At 46.4% G+C, this 12441-nt stretch overlaps 1 protein-coding gene across 12 annotated transcripts in view; it reads right to left on the minus strand.

The window, feature by feature from the left end:
* The window catches only part of PTK2 (protein tyrosine kinase 2), a 254549-nt gene that overhangs the window by 87591 nt on the left and 154517 nt on the right, over positions 1 to 12441 (minus strand). For all 12 annotated transcript variants that reach the window (XR_012378376.1, XM_073893261.1, XM_073893260.1 and 9 more), the window contains 2 exons: positions 6079 to 6109; positions 3449 to 3501 (listed from right to left, as the gene is read on the minus strand). Coding sequence is in view for 11 of the 12 variants with exons in the window: in XM_073893261.1 (XP_073749362.1) it covers positions 3449 to 3501; positions 6079 to 6109 (84 nt within the window). In the remaining variant the exon portion in view is untranslated. The remainder of the gene's footprint in view (positions 1 to 3448; positions 3502 to 6078; positions 6110 to 12441) is intronic.

The following is a 12441-nucleotide window of genomic DNA, read 5'->3' on the forward strand; positions in this document are numbered from 1 at the left end:
CCCGTAAGGCTGTCGTAGGGATTAAATAAGATCATATCTAAGGCACGTGAAGGTTTTAATGCCGTGAAACCATTCTGAACACTAACTAAAGAGAGTCCTGTCACCTCCTTGCTGTGTGTGACCCTGGCCAAGCTTCCAAGTCTTGACTGCTGTACCTGCTGCATCTCCTGGTCCCTCTCCCTATTCCCTGCGACCTTGGCTGCTGCCTGCCTTCTCCAAGCTCCTGCTCCGGGGCCCAGTGCTCGGGGTCTCCCTGTCTGCACGGCTCCAGCTCTCATTTCACCCAGTTACCTGCCCACATGTTACCTGCTCAGAGATACTTTTCTTGATCACAATTCTATTATTTCTTAAAAAGCTTTATTTATTTAAGTAATCTCTACTCCCAATGTGGGGCTGGAACTCATGATCCTGAGATAAAGAGTTGCACACTCCACCGACTGGGCCAGCCAGGCTCCCCTTGACCACAGTTTTCAGTAGCCTCCCCCTTGCTGCTCTCTGTTTACCTGCTAGATTTTAATCCAGTGTCTCTGGTCTGTCTCTTCCACAGAATGTCAACTCCATAAAGGAAGGGACTTGGCCTTGCTTTCACCATCATACCCCCGCACCCAGAACAGGGCCTGCACAGAGCCAGCACACAGTATTTGCTGACTGAATTAATGCAAAGTGGAAAATGTCAAACTGGAATAATATCCATCTTGCAGGGCTCGTGAGGGGTTCAACGAGATGAAGCGTGACAGAAAAGCACACACTCATGGCCGGCATGCCACTGGACTGCAGCCTCACACCAGGAGCCTGAAGAAAGAGAATGGCTCGCTGTGGGGGAAGCAGATGCAGAGTCTGCAGGCCCGGGGCAGCTGGATCTCTCCATCGGGGGGCCAGTAACACCCCCACATGGTGTAGGTTTCCAGGCCACTCCGTAAAGAAACACCCTCAGGGTTTAGAAACAGTACTGGTTTTCTAGGCATCAAGGTAACAGCTTCTGAGTTAAGTGTGAGGCAGGCTCCTGGTGGGCCGGATGCTACGTTTTACAGTCTTTGTGGAAGACAGAAGGACGCCACACCTGCTCGCCCAATTCACCGAAGTGAGCAAGCAGTAGTGTGACAAGGGTACACAGAACTCTGGAGCCCCTGGTGCTGTCGCTAAAGATGCCCTGAACATGGAGTGCTCTCCTCCTCCGGCAGCTGTAGATGACCATGGTGACAACCACGTAAGAGACAGTGTCACCATGAGAACGGGAGGACTGTGACACGTAACAATGACAACAACATCCCGGCCAACGGGACAACTCAAGCAAGCTGAATGCCCGCCGTGAGAAGGTGGGTGGTGGAGCACAGGTCCCTGCTCTTTGAGGCTGGAAAATAATGTGTGTGGGGATGGGGGGGGAGGGAGGCCTCTGAGCTAAGGAACCTAAACTTTGTCTAACTGTAAATTGTAACTGAAAGTCTCTGACCAGAGAGCTGCCTATTTAAATTATATACGTATGATGGCAATTCAATTAATTAACACGGAGAAGGGACTGAGGGTTAGACTTGTGGCTACGGAACAGCTAGGGAGAACAGTGAAGGCAGGACGGGAAAGGATGGGTGGCAGGCAGAGGTAAAACCCAGATGTTCAAGGATGATCAGGTGCTAAAAACTCTGAGGTTCAAAGCCTGAAGCAGGACGCTGATGAAAGGGGGTCAGGAAAACAGGAGAAGGAACAAGATGCGAAGGGTCTCTGAGGACCTCATCTGAGCTGCAGAGTCCTGATGCACCTAACAGGGCACCTCTGCTCTCTCTTCAGCGTAGGGCTGGGGTACGCATCGGCCCGCACGGGGGTGCTCCCTGGGGCTCGCTCGTGCAGCTGCTTGCGGCCCGCAGGACAATGGAGAAGAGCTCTGAGAGTGGTGCACAGCTGGCCCCGGTCTCACCCGTTCTTTATGGCACGCTGCAGGTCATCCTGGGGCGCCCAGCCGTCCTCCTCTCCTCTGGACCCAGGCCTGCTCATGGAGAGAATCCTTCGCCACGCTCACCACTTTAGCACAGGGTGGCTTTTGTCTCTCCAACTAGATCACAAACTCCCTGAGGGCCTGGTTTACGTCTGGCCCATCTCCTGTGCCCAAAAAGCCCTAACAAGGGGCAGGCCCAACACGCGCCAACGCCGAGTACCCCATAGTGCCCTAGCATCACCGCTGGGTTAGGAGAGCACATGGGTGAAGGCAGCATGCCAGCGCGACAGACTATTCTTTTGGAACGTGCTGGCAACCCCGCAGTCCACCAGGCATCTGACACCGGCCAAGGGCCCAAGCTCGAGTACTCAAAACGCTCTCCAGCTCGTCAGGGAATGACTGCAGCGCTATGACACATCCCACCGCTCATCACTAGAGTACCTTTGCCAAGTGTATAAAGGTGGGCACGAACACTTCTTGAGAGAGGGCTTGTGGGCTGTTTGTGCACAGTAAAGAACAAGCAAGTACATTTATATGCTGGAACACTAGGAAACAATATAGTCATCGACTAGGCAATAGCATGACACTAAATTTCAGGAAAAACTAACTCAAGGGAAATCAAGCGAATAGGATTTAGGTTTCTTCTGAGTCAGATTATCAGATTCCGGAGTTATTAGGAAGCTGCTGTTGTACAAACATAGCACAGAGCTCAGACCGGACTGCAGACGTGCGTGTGTGCATGTATGTACATGCACGCATGCATGTCTGTGTGGGGTTCACATGTGTGCGCGCACGCACGTCTGTGTGGGGTTCACGTGTGCGCGCGCACGCACGTCTGTGTGGGGTTCACGTGTGCGCACATACACATGTCTGTGTGTACGTGTAAAAGATACCAAACTTGGGTACACAGAAGATGCTTCCCATTCCCGCTTTCCTCTATTTCCCACATTTTTCAATGGGGGGAAAAGGCACATATTTTTTGAAAACATACCAAGGAAAGCACACCATACTCATGACACCAGCAAAAAAATAGTTAACATACTGCTTGTGGCAGTATCTTAACTATGTCTCTTAAAAAAACAATATTCAAACACCACTTAATGTTAATTGTGAAAGACAGAAACCACTGAAAAACATTTCGCATTTCCTGAACTCAAAACAATAAATACACAAAGTATATACTGTTACATTCTAAGTTGCAAAGATTAATTATAATGGCAAGTTCAAAAGTAAAAATGTTCACTCTAAGTATGGTCAACATGACATTACAACTGAAAAATAACTTGCAAGTCTATACAGTCTTGTATTACATATACACATCTCCTCTAAAGAAAATCTTGAGCCATATTCAAACCCATTTAATAAGGTTAAAATTATGGAGCTTTGGGTGGTCAGACGGCTTAGTTTTCTAAGCTATTCTAGAAAGAGCAATCACAATAAAGAGCCCGCTCCTTCTATAGCACCGTGAATGTTTCTGCTTGGCAGATCGCTATCTGGAACTTTCTGGGTGGAGCCTCTCACCTGATACGGAGACCGCGTGTGTCCGCATGCCTTGCTTCTCGCTGTTGGCCAGCCTGGAACAGAGAGGAGCAGAGCCGTGAGCGCCGTGCCGACAAACAGGGAGTGCCTACAGTCAGGACCATGCCATTTCCCATGGAGATCATGCACTCTCAAGGGTGATTTTTAAAAGATTAAGCGCTACTACCTGAGGCACTTAAAATAACCAGACCGCTCTACTATTTTAGAAACAATAGGCAACTGGAGGAACACTGAGATGCTCTGAGAGAGCCGCTCGTGACAGCAGCTTCAGCCCTATACCACCACTCAGCAGCCGGTGGGTATGTGGGTCAGATCAAATTTTACACTGCAATGTTAGACTGCAAGGGGTCGCCCCACATTTATAAAATAGAGGGAAAAGAAACACCTGGAATTGAAATTGCACTCTAAAACATAATGTGAAAAACACCCAAGAGTATGCCTGGTCCTCCTTAAATTCAGAGCATGTAAAAAAGCAGGCAGGACCTTAATACCTATTTTTATTATTTACAGATTAAGCCTAATGTCTGGTTACTTGTTTCATAAAATGGCCCAACAACAGGTGTGTTTTAGATATCTACCCACATAAAATAAAATTTTGGCCAGAAGTCTTAGCGACATTTAAAAAACAGAAGCATAGTTCAGTTTTAAATTTTTGGAAAGCACAAAACACAGAGACAGAAAAGGAACCCTAGACTCTTTAGATGCCAGAGTGACTTTGACATTTTTATAGAAGAAAACTTCTTCCAGATACGTAAGCATGTACTATAGTAGTGCTGAACAGAAAATGGTTCTAGCACACAGAATTTACACTGGGAAATACGGGACCTGGACAGCAGATCCCTCTCGAGAACGGGGAAGATTCAGTATGCAGCTGCGGGGCCTCTAGGATCGGTGATGTCAGCATAAAGCCATGGGACCGAGTTCCTTTTACTGAGTTCCCTATGCATCTGAGATCTAATGAGCTTCAGGGTTGAACCAGAGCTGCCGTGTGACAAATCACCGGTTCCTCTTCTACTGCGGCTACATGACTCTTGGCACCTCTCTGAACCACGCGCACAGGGAAGTCGGGGTGCGCACTCCCGAAAGGAGGTCGGGCCGTGTGCTTCCACGCCCTGCTGCCCACGCGGTGGGCTCTTCCTCTCCCACGACGCGTCTCCGGGGGCTGCTGCACATCCGCTTGCTCACGGCTGCACGGATTTCACCACTTTCCAAACAAGAGCCGCCCCAGGGTATCCTGCTCTGTGATTTGTGGCAAATGTCACTCTTTTAAAGTTTCCTTTTTAATTCACTGTTTCTAGCATCTGTTGCCGCTTCTACCTACTACCGTCTTGATCCACTTTTGTATCTGTTTATGATTCTGCATATTTTAATCCTCAAAGTAATCTCTTACAGATTCTCTACAGTTGAAGATATTCTGGGCATATATTCCTGGCCTAATGTGGGACATGAATAAATATCTATTAAACATTAGTGAGTTTGTGAAACACACGGCCTGAAAGCTGAAAGCAAGCTGCTTTCACCCATCCCTCCACCACCCGCACAGCCACGGCGCACCTCCCACACACCAGCTACTCCCCGGGTCAGGTCCATGATGCCACGTGACCCTGGCCGTCCACAAGGTCCTGGGGGCATGGATGAGCAAAGAGGTAGTTGTGAAAGTGTGGTAAGTCCTCCAGCAAGGAAGAAGGTGTTATGGGGAAGCACACAAGGTGTGCTCTCCAGGGCTGGGTGATCGTGGGAGGTTTCTAGAGCCGGAAAGATGAGCAGGGCCTAGGAGAGGTCACAGAGGCTGGAGGACTAGTGGGGCATGTGAGCAAAGAGCATTTTAATGGCTTGGAGGTAAGGAAAGGACCAGTTACTCCAGTAACTAAAGGAAGTTCAACAGAGCTGAAGAAGAGCGTGAGTGGTGGTGAAGCAAGCCTAGAGGGGCTGGCAGGGGCCAGTGGTCAGGGTCTGGCCCATTGGCCCAAGGATGCTGGCCTGTACCCACAGAGCAACAGCAACGCCTGCAGATGTCATGAGACTCTGTTCCACCCCAGAGCGCTCAGCACTCGGCTCTGATGCTTACTTACCAATGTGTCCACATCTCCCAATTTTAACTCCTCTGGTCCCCAGTCCCTTGCACGCTGGCTGACCCCAGAGAAGTTACTAAGTAAGTTCTTCGGGCATCACTGCTCAATTCTTTTTAATCTTATAGATCAACACACCTACTATGAAATTCATGACATCAGCAACTTAAAAAATGAACACAAATACTTATGTTTACTTTTCTCACTTGTAAAAAGGCCAGAATGGCACCAATTCTCAGGTTCTTAAAAGGCGAGTGCTGAGTATAAACCATCAACAGGCCTCCCTGGTGCTGTCACCGGGTCGGTCCTCCAGCTGCCCGATCAACTTAAGATAAGGGGAAAGTCATTTTACGTTTTTGGTTAAAGCTAAATACATGACACGATTTACAACTCATTTCACTTCTTTCTGGAAATACTTGTTTTCTACTTCCCTAGTTGTATACATAGAAGTTTGATGATTCAGGCAAATGGAAAATAAAGCATGGTGATTACTTGACAGTTTCTAACACAAATAAGTAACAAAATACACAAGGCAGCACTTACTTTGGTATTGATGGCAAAGCCCGTTCACCTTCTGGAGAAAAAGAGAGAGAGAGAGAGAGAGAGAGATGAGGTCCCTATTTCTTTTGAAAAGATTATGTGCAGCAATCAGAGAACAAGGGTAAGTCTTAGTCCAGAATTTAGCAATAACCCTTTAATAAGGAAGTTATTACACCGTGCATCTTAGGCTTTCGTGGTTTGTTTTCAATATTTACAACACACATAAACCGACTGGAGGTGCATATTGTATAAAAGGGACTGTCTCATCAGAGCAAAGCCCTGAGGGGATAAGTGGGTGAAAGACATCCCTACACCAGAGGACTGGCCATTTTGTCCTCTGATAAAAATGCTCAGTAGAAGCAACACCAAAACCTGTCTAGGAAACACAAATACAAGGAAAATAAATCCTTGGGATGTGCAGAGGCAGAGGGACTGATGCACCAGAGCAGCCCAGGAAGCAAGCAGGCCTTGACCAAGGGGTCACCTGCCACCCATGACAGGGGTGGGCTCGGGGCTCCCGGCACCAGCCCTTGCCGCTCTCATCACAGCAAAGCACAGGGCTCCATTTGGTGGCTGGCGGACACGCTCTCTCCCCACCCTCCTTCCATGAAGCAGGAAGCACAGAGCTCCCAGGTCAATGTCTTCTATCTGTTTAAATCTAACAGGCACCTAACTAATCCTCTCTTCTAATCCATCCCTGGGCTAAGTTACTACGAGGATCATTCCCCCCCAATACAAACTCATCAAGTCATTCCGTTGTTTAAAATTCCAGTGTCTCTCATTGGCTTTTTTTTTTTAAGATTTTATTTATTTTTTTAAAAGATTTTATTTATTTATTTGACAGAGACACAGCGAGAGGGAACACAAGCAGGGGGAGCGGGAGAGGGAGAAGCAGGCTTCCCACCCAGCAGGGAGCCCGATGCGGGGCTCGATCCCAGGACCCTGGAGATCATGACCTGAGCTGAAGGCAGACGCCTAACGACTGAGCCACCCAGGCGCCCCAAGATTTTATTTTTAAGTAATGTCTACACTCAACGTGGGACTCGAACTCACAATCCTGAGATTAAGAGTCGCATGCTCCACTGACCTGAGCCAGACAGGCAACCCTTTCAATGGCTTTTAAGATGAAATTTAAGCACATCTGCTCAACCCACAAAGCACTGTTTCATTTCTGCTGGCACACAACACTGCCCTATCTCCATCTTTGGGGTGTCTGCCCACCTACCGCCCATCTTTCTGACGCCTTGCCAGGTAGTCCATTAGTGTCACCCAGTGCAGTCACAATTGCTGCCTACAGTTCTGCTCCTTGCACTTGCCCTAGAACTCACCCCAAGAGCTCTTCGCCCCCAGAAGTTACCTTTGTCCTGTCTCACCAGTCTTGCTACCTACTGCTCCCTGGAACTGGGTGACTGCATATCATATTTCCCTGAACACAGCATGCTGCCTTCACACATTCCGACCCTTGAAAGGTGCTCTTCCTTCTGGCAGAAAGACCATTCCTCAATTTCTCAAAGCTCAATTCAGTGGGGGATGGGCTAGATGGGGGATGGGTATTAAGGAGGGCACTTGTTATGATGAACACTGGGTGTTGTATGAAAGTGACGAGTCACTAATTCTACTCCAGAAACCAATACTGCACTCCTTGTTAACTAACTACAACTGAAAAATAAATGAATGAATGAACGAATGATATAATATTCTAAAAAAACAAAACCTCCATCCAAGCACAATTTGAGCTCCAGGGAGCCCTTCCTGCAGTAACTCAGGTGGTTCTGGGTGGTGCTGCTGTGCTTCTGCCTCGTTCCAGGGCACTTCCACGTGTGAGAACACTCGAAGATCGGACTTAACCTGCACACAGGTGTCTCTAACACTCAGCAGGGCACCCTGCGCTCAGAAGGTTCTCAGACCACTGCTTGGTAAATGAAGAACCGAATCAGCCTCGGATCCCACGTTGAGTGACTCTGCACAACTATTTATCTGTGAAACAGAAATCGGACCGTCTGGTTTGCAGGGACAGGTGAGGCATGCGCAGCACCGCAGAACACAGACGACCAGCATGTGACACCCAACGCGTGCTGCACTCCCATCCAAACTGCCTCACTCTGACTTTCTGACATCCACATTTCAAGCAAAATAACCAAGTCACACCATGAAGGCCAAAAGTGGAGTTACTAGAAGATCCTATCATTAGTTGACCACCCATGAAGGCTCCGACCAGGTCTTGTCTACACCACCACTGTCAGTTAATAATGGCCGCTGGCCGTCTGCACTCTTTGTTGCAAGGTCAACTTCCCTGGGGAGAAAAAGAGACGAGCTCATAAAGACTTGGTTAATAGAGACTTCCTAAGCAGCTGGGCAGGAGCAGAGAGAAGGCTGTAAATGAGCTGATTAACAACAAAGGATCCTGAGTACATTTTCGGGAAGCAAGACCGTTACAGATCACTGAGCAACATGGCCACACGCACTAGCAGCAGCACTGTTACAAAAACGCAGGACTCACCGACTAAAACGCCCAGTTCTAGGTGTCAGTTTTTAACATTCCTTTAAATTTATAAGCTGAAGACCTAGTGGGGTTTAGGTTGGGTGAAGCAACGGATCTTCCATTCCGTCCTTGGAAGATGTGCTCTCCCATTTTGTTGGTGTCTGCATAAGTTGTCGGAGGCCAGTGTAGCGATGGCGCCCTGCCCATTGTCCACCTCCTAGAAGTCCTCCTGCAGAATCCGATGGACACAGGGTGTCTGTCCACTCTGCAGTGTGTGTAGCAGCTCAAAACCAGACACAGCCTAAATGTCCAAACAATGGGACTAACATACGACTTCTCAATGTCATTCCCATGGCAGATAGCTTATTTCCCAGAATAAATCCTTTAGGATTAAGGATGTATCTTTATATTAACCTACATTTGACTTCTAATTTTTGGATAAAAGTTCTTACCTGTTTTTTAAATTAACCAATGCAGATTCCCTGTAACAAATCTAAATCATATAGGTGCATATTATAGAAAGGAAGTGGAAAGGCCAAAGCCTCGTCCCCTGCTTCAGTCACATCTCCACCTCCCCGGGAGTACTCCCTGTCCACAGTTGGTCACTTAGCCGCCCAGATTTCCAGACTCCTCTTAAACGTGCGAATACACACACACAGGCCTGGCTACATATATGTGTGTGCACGCAGGTGTAGGCTTTTAGCACGAAAATAGCACCCCCTCCTGTTTTTCACAGCTGTGGAGTACTCTATGAGGGGTGCATGCTCCCTCACTTAGTGATTCCTTCCCATTGTTTGGACATTTAGGCTGTGTCTGGTTTTGAGCTGCTACACACACTGCAGAGTGGACAGACACCCTGTGTCCATCGGATTCTGCAGGAGGACTTCTAGGAGGTGGACAATGGGCAGGGCGCCATCGCTACACTGGCCTCCGACAACTTATGCAGACACCAACAAAATGGGAGAGCACATCTTCCAAGGATGGAATGGAAGATCCGTCACTTCACCCAACCTAAACCAGAAAATGCGATCTGTCGCTGCTGGTGTCCAATGCCTATTGCACATCTCCATGTCCACTCTTCTACAAGGAGCCTATTTTCATACTGGCTTGTCTTAATGAGCTGGAAGAACACGCGAGAAAGAAGAGATTTTAATTCTTTGTTGTCTGTGTCACAGATGTTTTCCCTCCTGTATCTCAGCTTTAAAAAAATGTTTCTTTTACCAACAGAAGTGCTTTCATGTTTACAAAACCAGCTCTGTCAATCCTGTTCTTCCTACACTCTGGGTCATGACATCTTAGAAGCATACCTCCCCTCCCTCCCAGGTACAGGCTTATTATCATCCCACACACAGGAAATCTTCTGAGGAATGAGGAAATTATGACCCTATGTTAATCTGCATAATTCTTTCCTCTGAGGAGAATTTTACTAAAATTGAAAAACTGCCCCTGAGCTTTCTTGTGGGTAAGGCATAGGTTAGCTAACGCCCCACAATAAGGGTCGAGGTCATTCAGCAACTCTGATGGAACTCAGTTCAGGATATCTTGCTTGTGGCTCTAATTACATTTTCCACCCCAGTAAACACCACCTTTAAAAGCACTTTATAAGTGCAAAGTAATAGTGGTAGATCACAGAACTAATCAAGTGCATCTGAGCATACTCACAACTCACATGTAGAACTTACAGGTCACTTAGAACTGGTGTCCCTGTTATGCGTATAAACATGTACCTGTTGCTTACCATTAAACAGTTTACAATCTAGAGAAGACATATGGGTACATATATGTTATTAAAAGCACACTGCCAGGAAAATGGTGCACTGGGGTGTAGAAACATGTTTTAAATTTATTAGAAATTTTTAAAAAATCTAGGGGCGCCTGGGTGGCTCAGTCGTTAAGCATCTGCCTTCGGCTCAGGTCATGATCCCAGGGTCCTGGGATCGAGCCCCACATCGGGCTCCCTGCTCCGCAGGAAGCCTGCTTCTCCCTCCCCCACTCCCCCTGCTTGTGTTCCCTCTCTCGGTGTGTCTCTCTCTCTCTCAAATAAATAAAATTAAAAAAAAAAAAAGAAATTTAAAAAAATCTAAATTAAAAAATGCTCATGTACTCTTGTCCACATATATTTCTGACTATAATCCATTAAAAATGTTTGATTTAAAGTATTATTTCCATTAGAAGTATACCTTCACATTAGGTATCTATTACAAAATAGTTGTATAATAAATGAACATACTGGGATTGAGAATAAAGTAAGTACATTATCGAATCTAGTGTCTCATTCTGTAAAGACAACATAAAATTGCTAAGAGCCAGCGCCCTACTAGGATTTTATGAGAAGCGTTTTCACTTGTGCTCTTGTCATATGCACAAAGAACTTAATGCATCTCAGTTCACAAGATGTGATATCAAAATGTTTATCCCTAAGGAGAAAAAAAAAAGCCAATTAAAAACCAACACAGGAAGGTGTTGAAGTTTCCAAACATGGAATGGCTGGCTTATTTAATGCTTAATGTCTGAATGTTATTTTTGTGTGTGTGTGCACAAACTGATAAAGAACATTTGGTAAATTAGGATAAAAAATTTTAAATTATTTACTAAAAAGGAGACAGGCAATATGTCACATTGAACACTTTCGCAAAATACCGTCTTCATGGAAAGGAATTTCCCTAAAATATTTAAATGATATTTGCAAGGTACATACCCCTGCTTAAAACACAAAATGAAAAATCAAGAGTTTATGTCTGTACAAGTTTTAACTGAGAGTAGCCTTTAGACCTTTCTAAAAGCAACTTTATTACTATATTTCATACAAAGAAAGGTACTATAAATCTAAATATAACTATATTTTAGAATAGGTTTTAATGGTGTGATCATAAAGATTTTTACTAGATTAGGCATATCCTAGAATCCACACACTTTAGCTATTGTTTTCAGAGCACATCATGACACTAACTTTTAAACAAAGGTTCCAATGATTCCCGGCCTCACACCTCCCCCCCGCTCCCAACTGCTCCCTCCAGCCGCTCTGTGAACACAGGGTACGGGGCTGCTGGCAGGCCGGGCTTTCTGCTGCGTCTCTACCAGGAGTTCAGGACTCCATCATCTGTTTTCCTAGCTCCTCTCCACACTGCGTACCTGGACACACAGCACTCGGCCCCTCAGGACCACTTCCCTGTGATGGTCCCGGTCACGGAGGGGAGTGCTGCAGGGGATCCCGTGTCTACCGGCCACAGAGCTGGCTACTTTGTGGGCACCACTGTGGACCCACCTCCCACGCCATAAAGCAGGCATCGTTCTTTACGGATGAGGACGGTCAGAGTCCAGGTTCACACAGTAGGTCAGGATCGCTCTGCAGGTAGCAGCAGTCACGGGAACAATGCTAACATTTATGGCCACTGCATGTGCCAGACACAGTTCCAAGACTTTCACACAGATGAAGTCATTTATCCTCCCTAAACCATACAAGACAGGTGCCACTCTGTGTGTGTTAGAGCTAGAGAACCGGGCACAGAAAGGTCAAGCAATTTACAGATGGCAGCTCAGAGGACTTGCCATTTGAACATACAAAAGGATACATTTCTAGAGCCCAGATTTTTCCTGCTACCACTACGCTATTTTCCTGCTGGGAACATTCTGTTTGATTATTTCAGAATTCCAAATCTTCTGAAACAACCCTTCTTACTGCCTTTTAAGAACCCCACATGGCTTCCGAAGTGATACAGCCTTGTTTCTAACAATTACTCGTTCTAATCACTGATTTTACATCATGCCTTAGAACTAATTTTGTTCTTTGCTCTAAGCTTTTGAGATCTATAAGAAAAAACAGAGAGTTTATTTAACATGAGTTACAAAGTATACCTGAAAAAAAAATCCAGAACATAATCCCA

The sequence above is a fragment of the Callorhinus ursinus genome, unplaced genomic scaffold, assembly GCF_003265705.2.
Source record: "Callorhinus ursinus isolate GAN/ISIS: 27379988/994484 unplaced genomic scaffold, GSC_fseal_2.0 scaffold5, whole genome shotgun sequence".
NCBI classification, from domain to species: domain Eukaryota; kingdom Metazoa; phylum Chordata; class Mammalia; order Carnivora; family Otariidae; genus Callorhinus; species Callorhinus ursinus.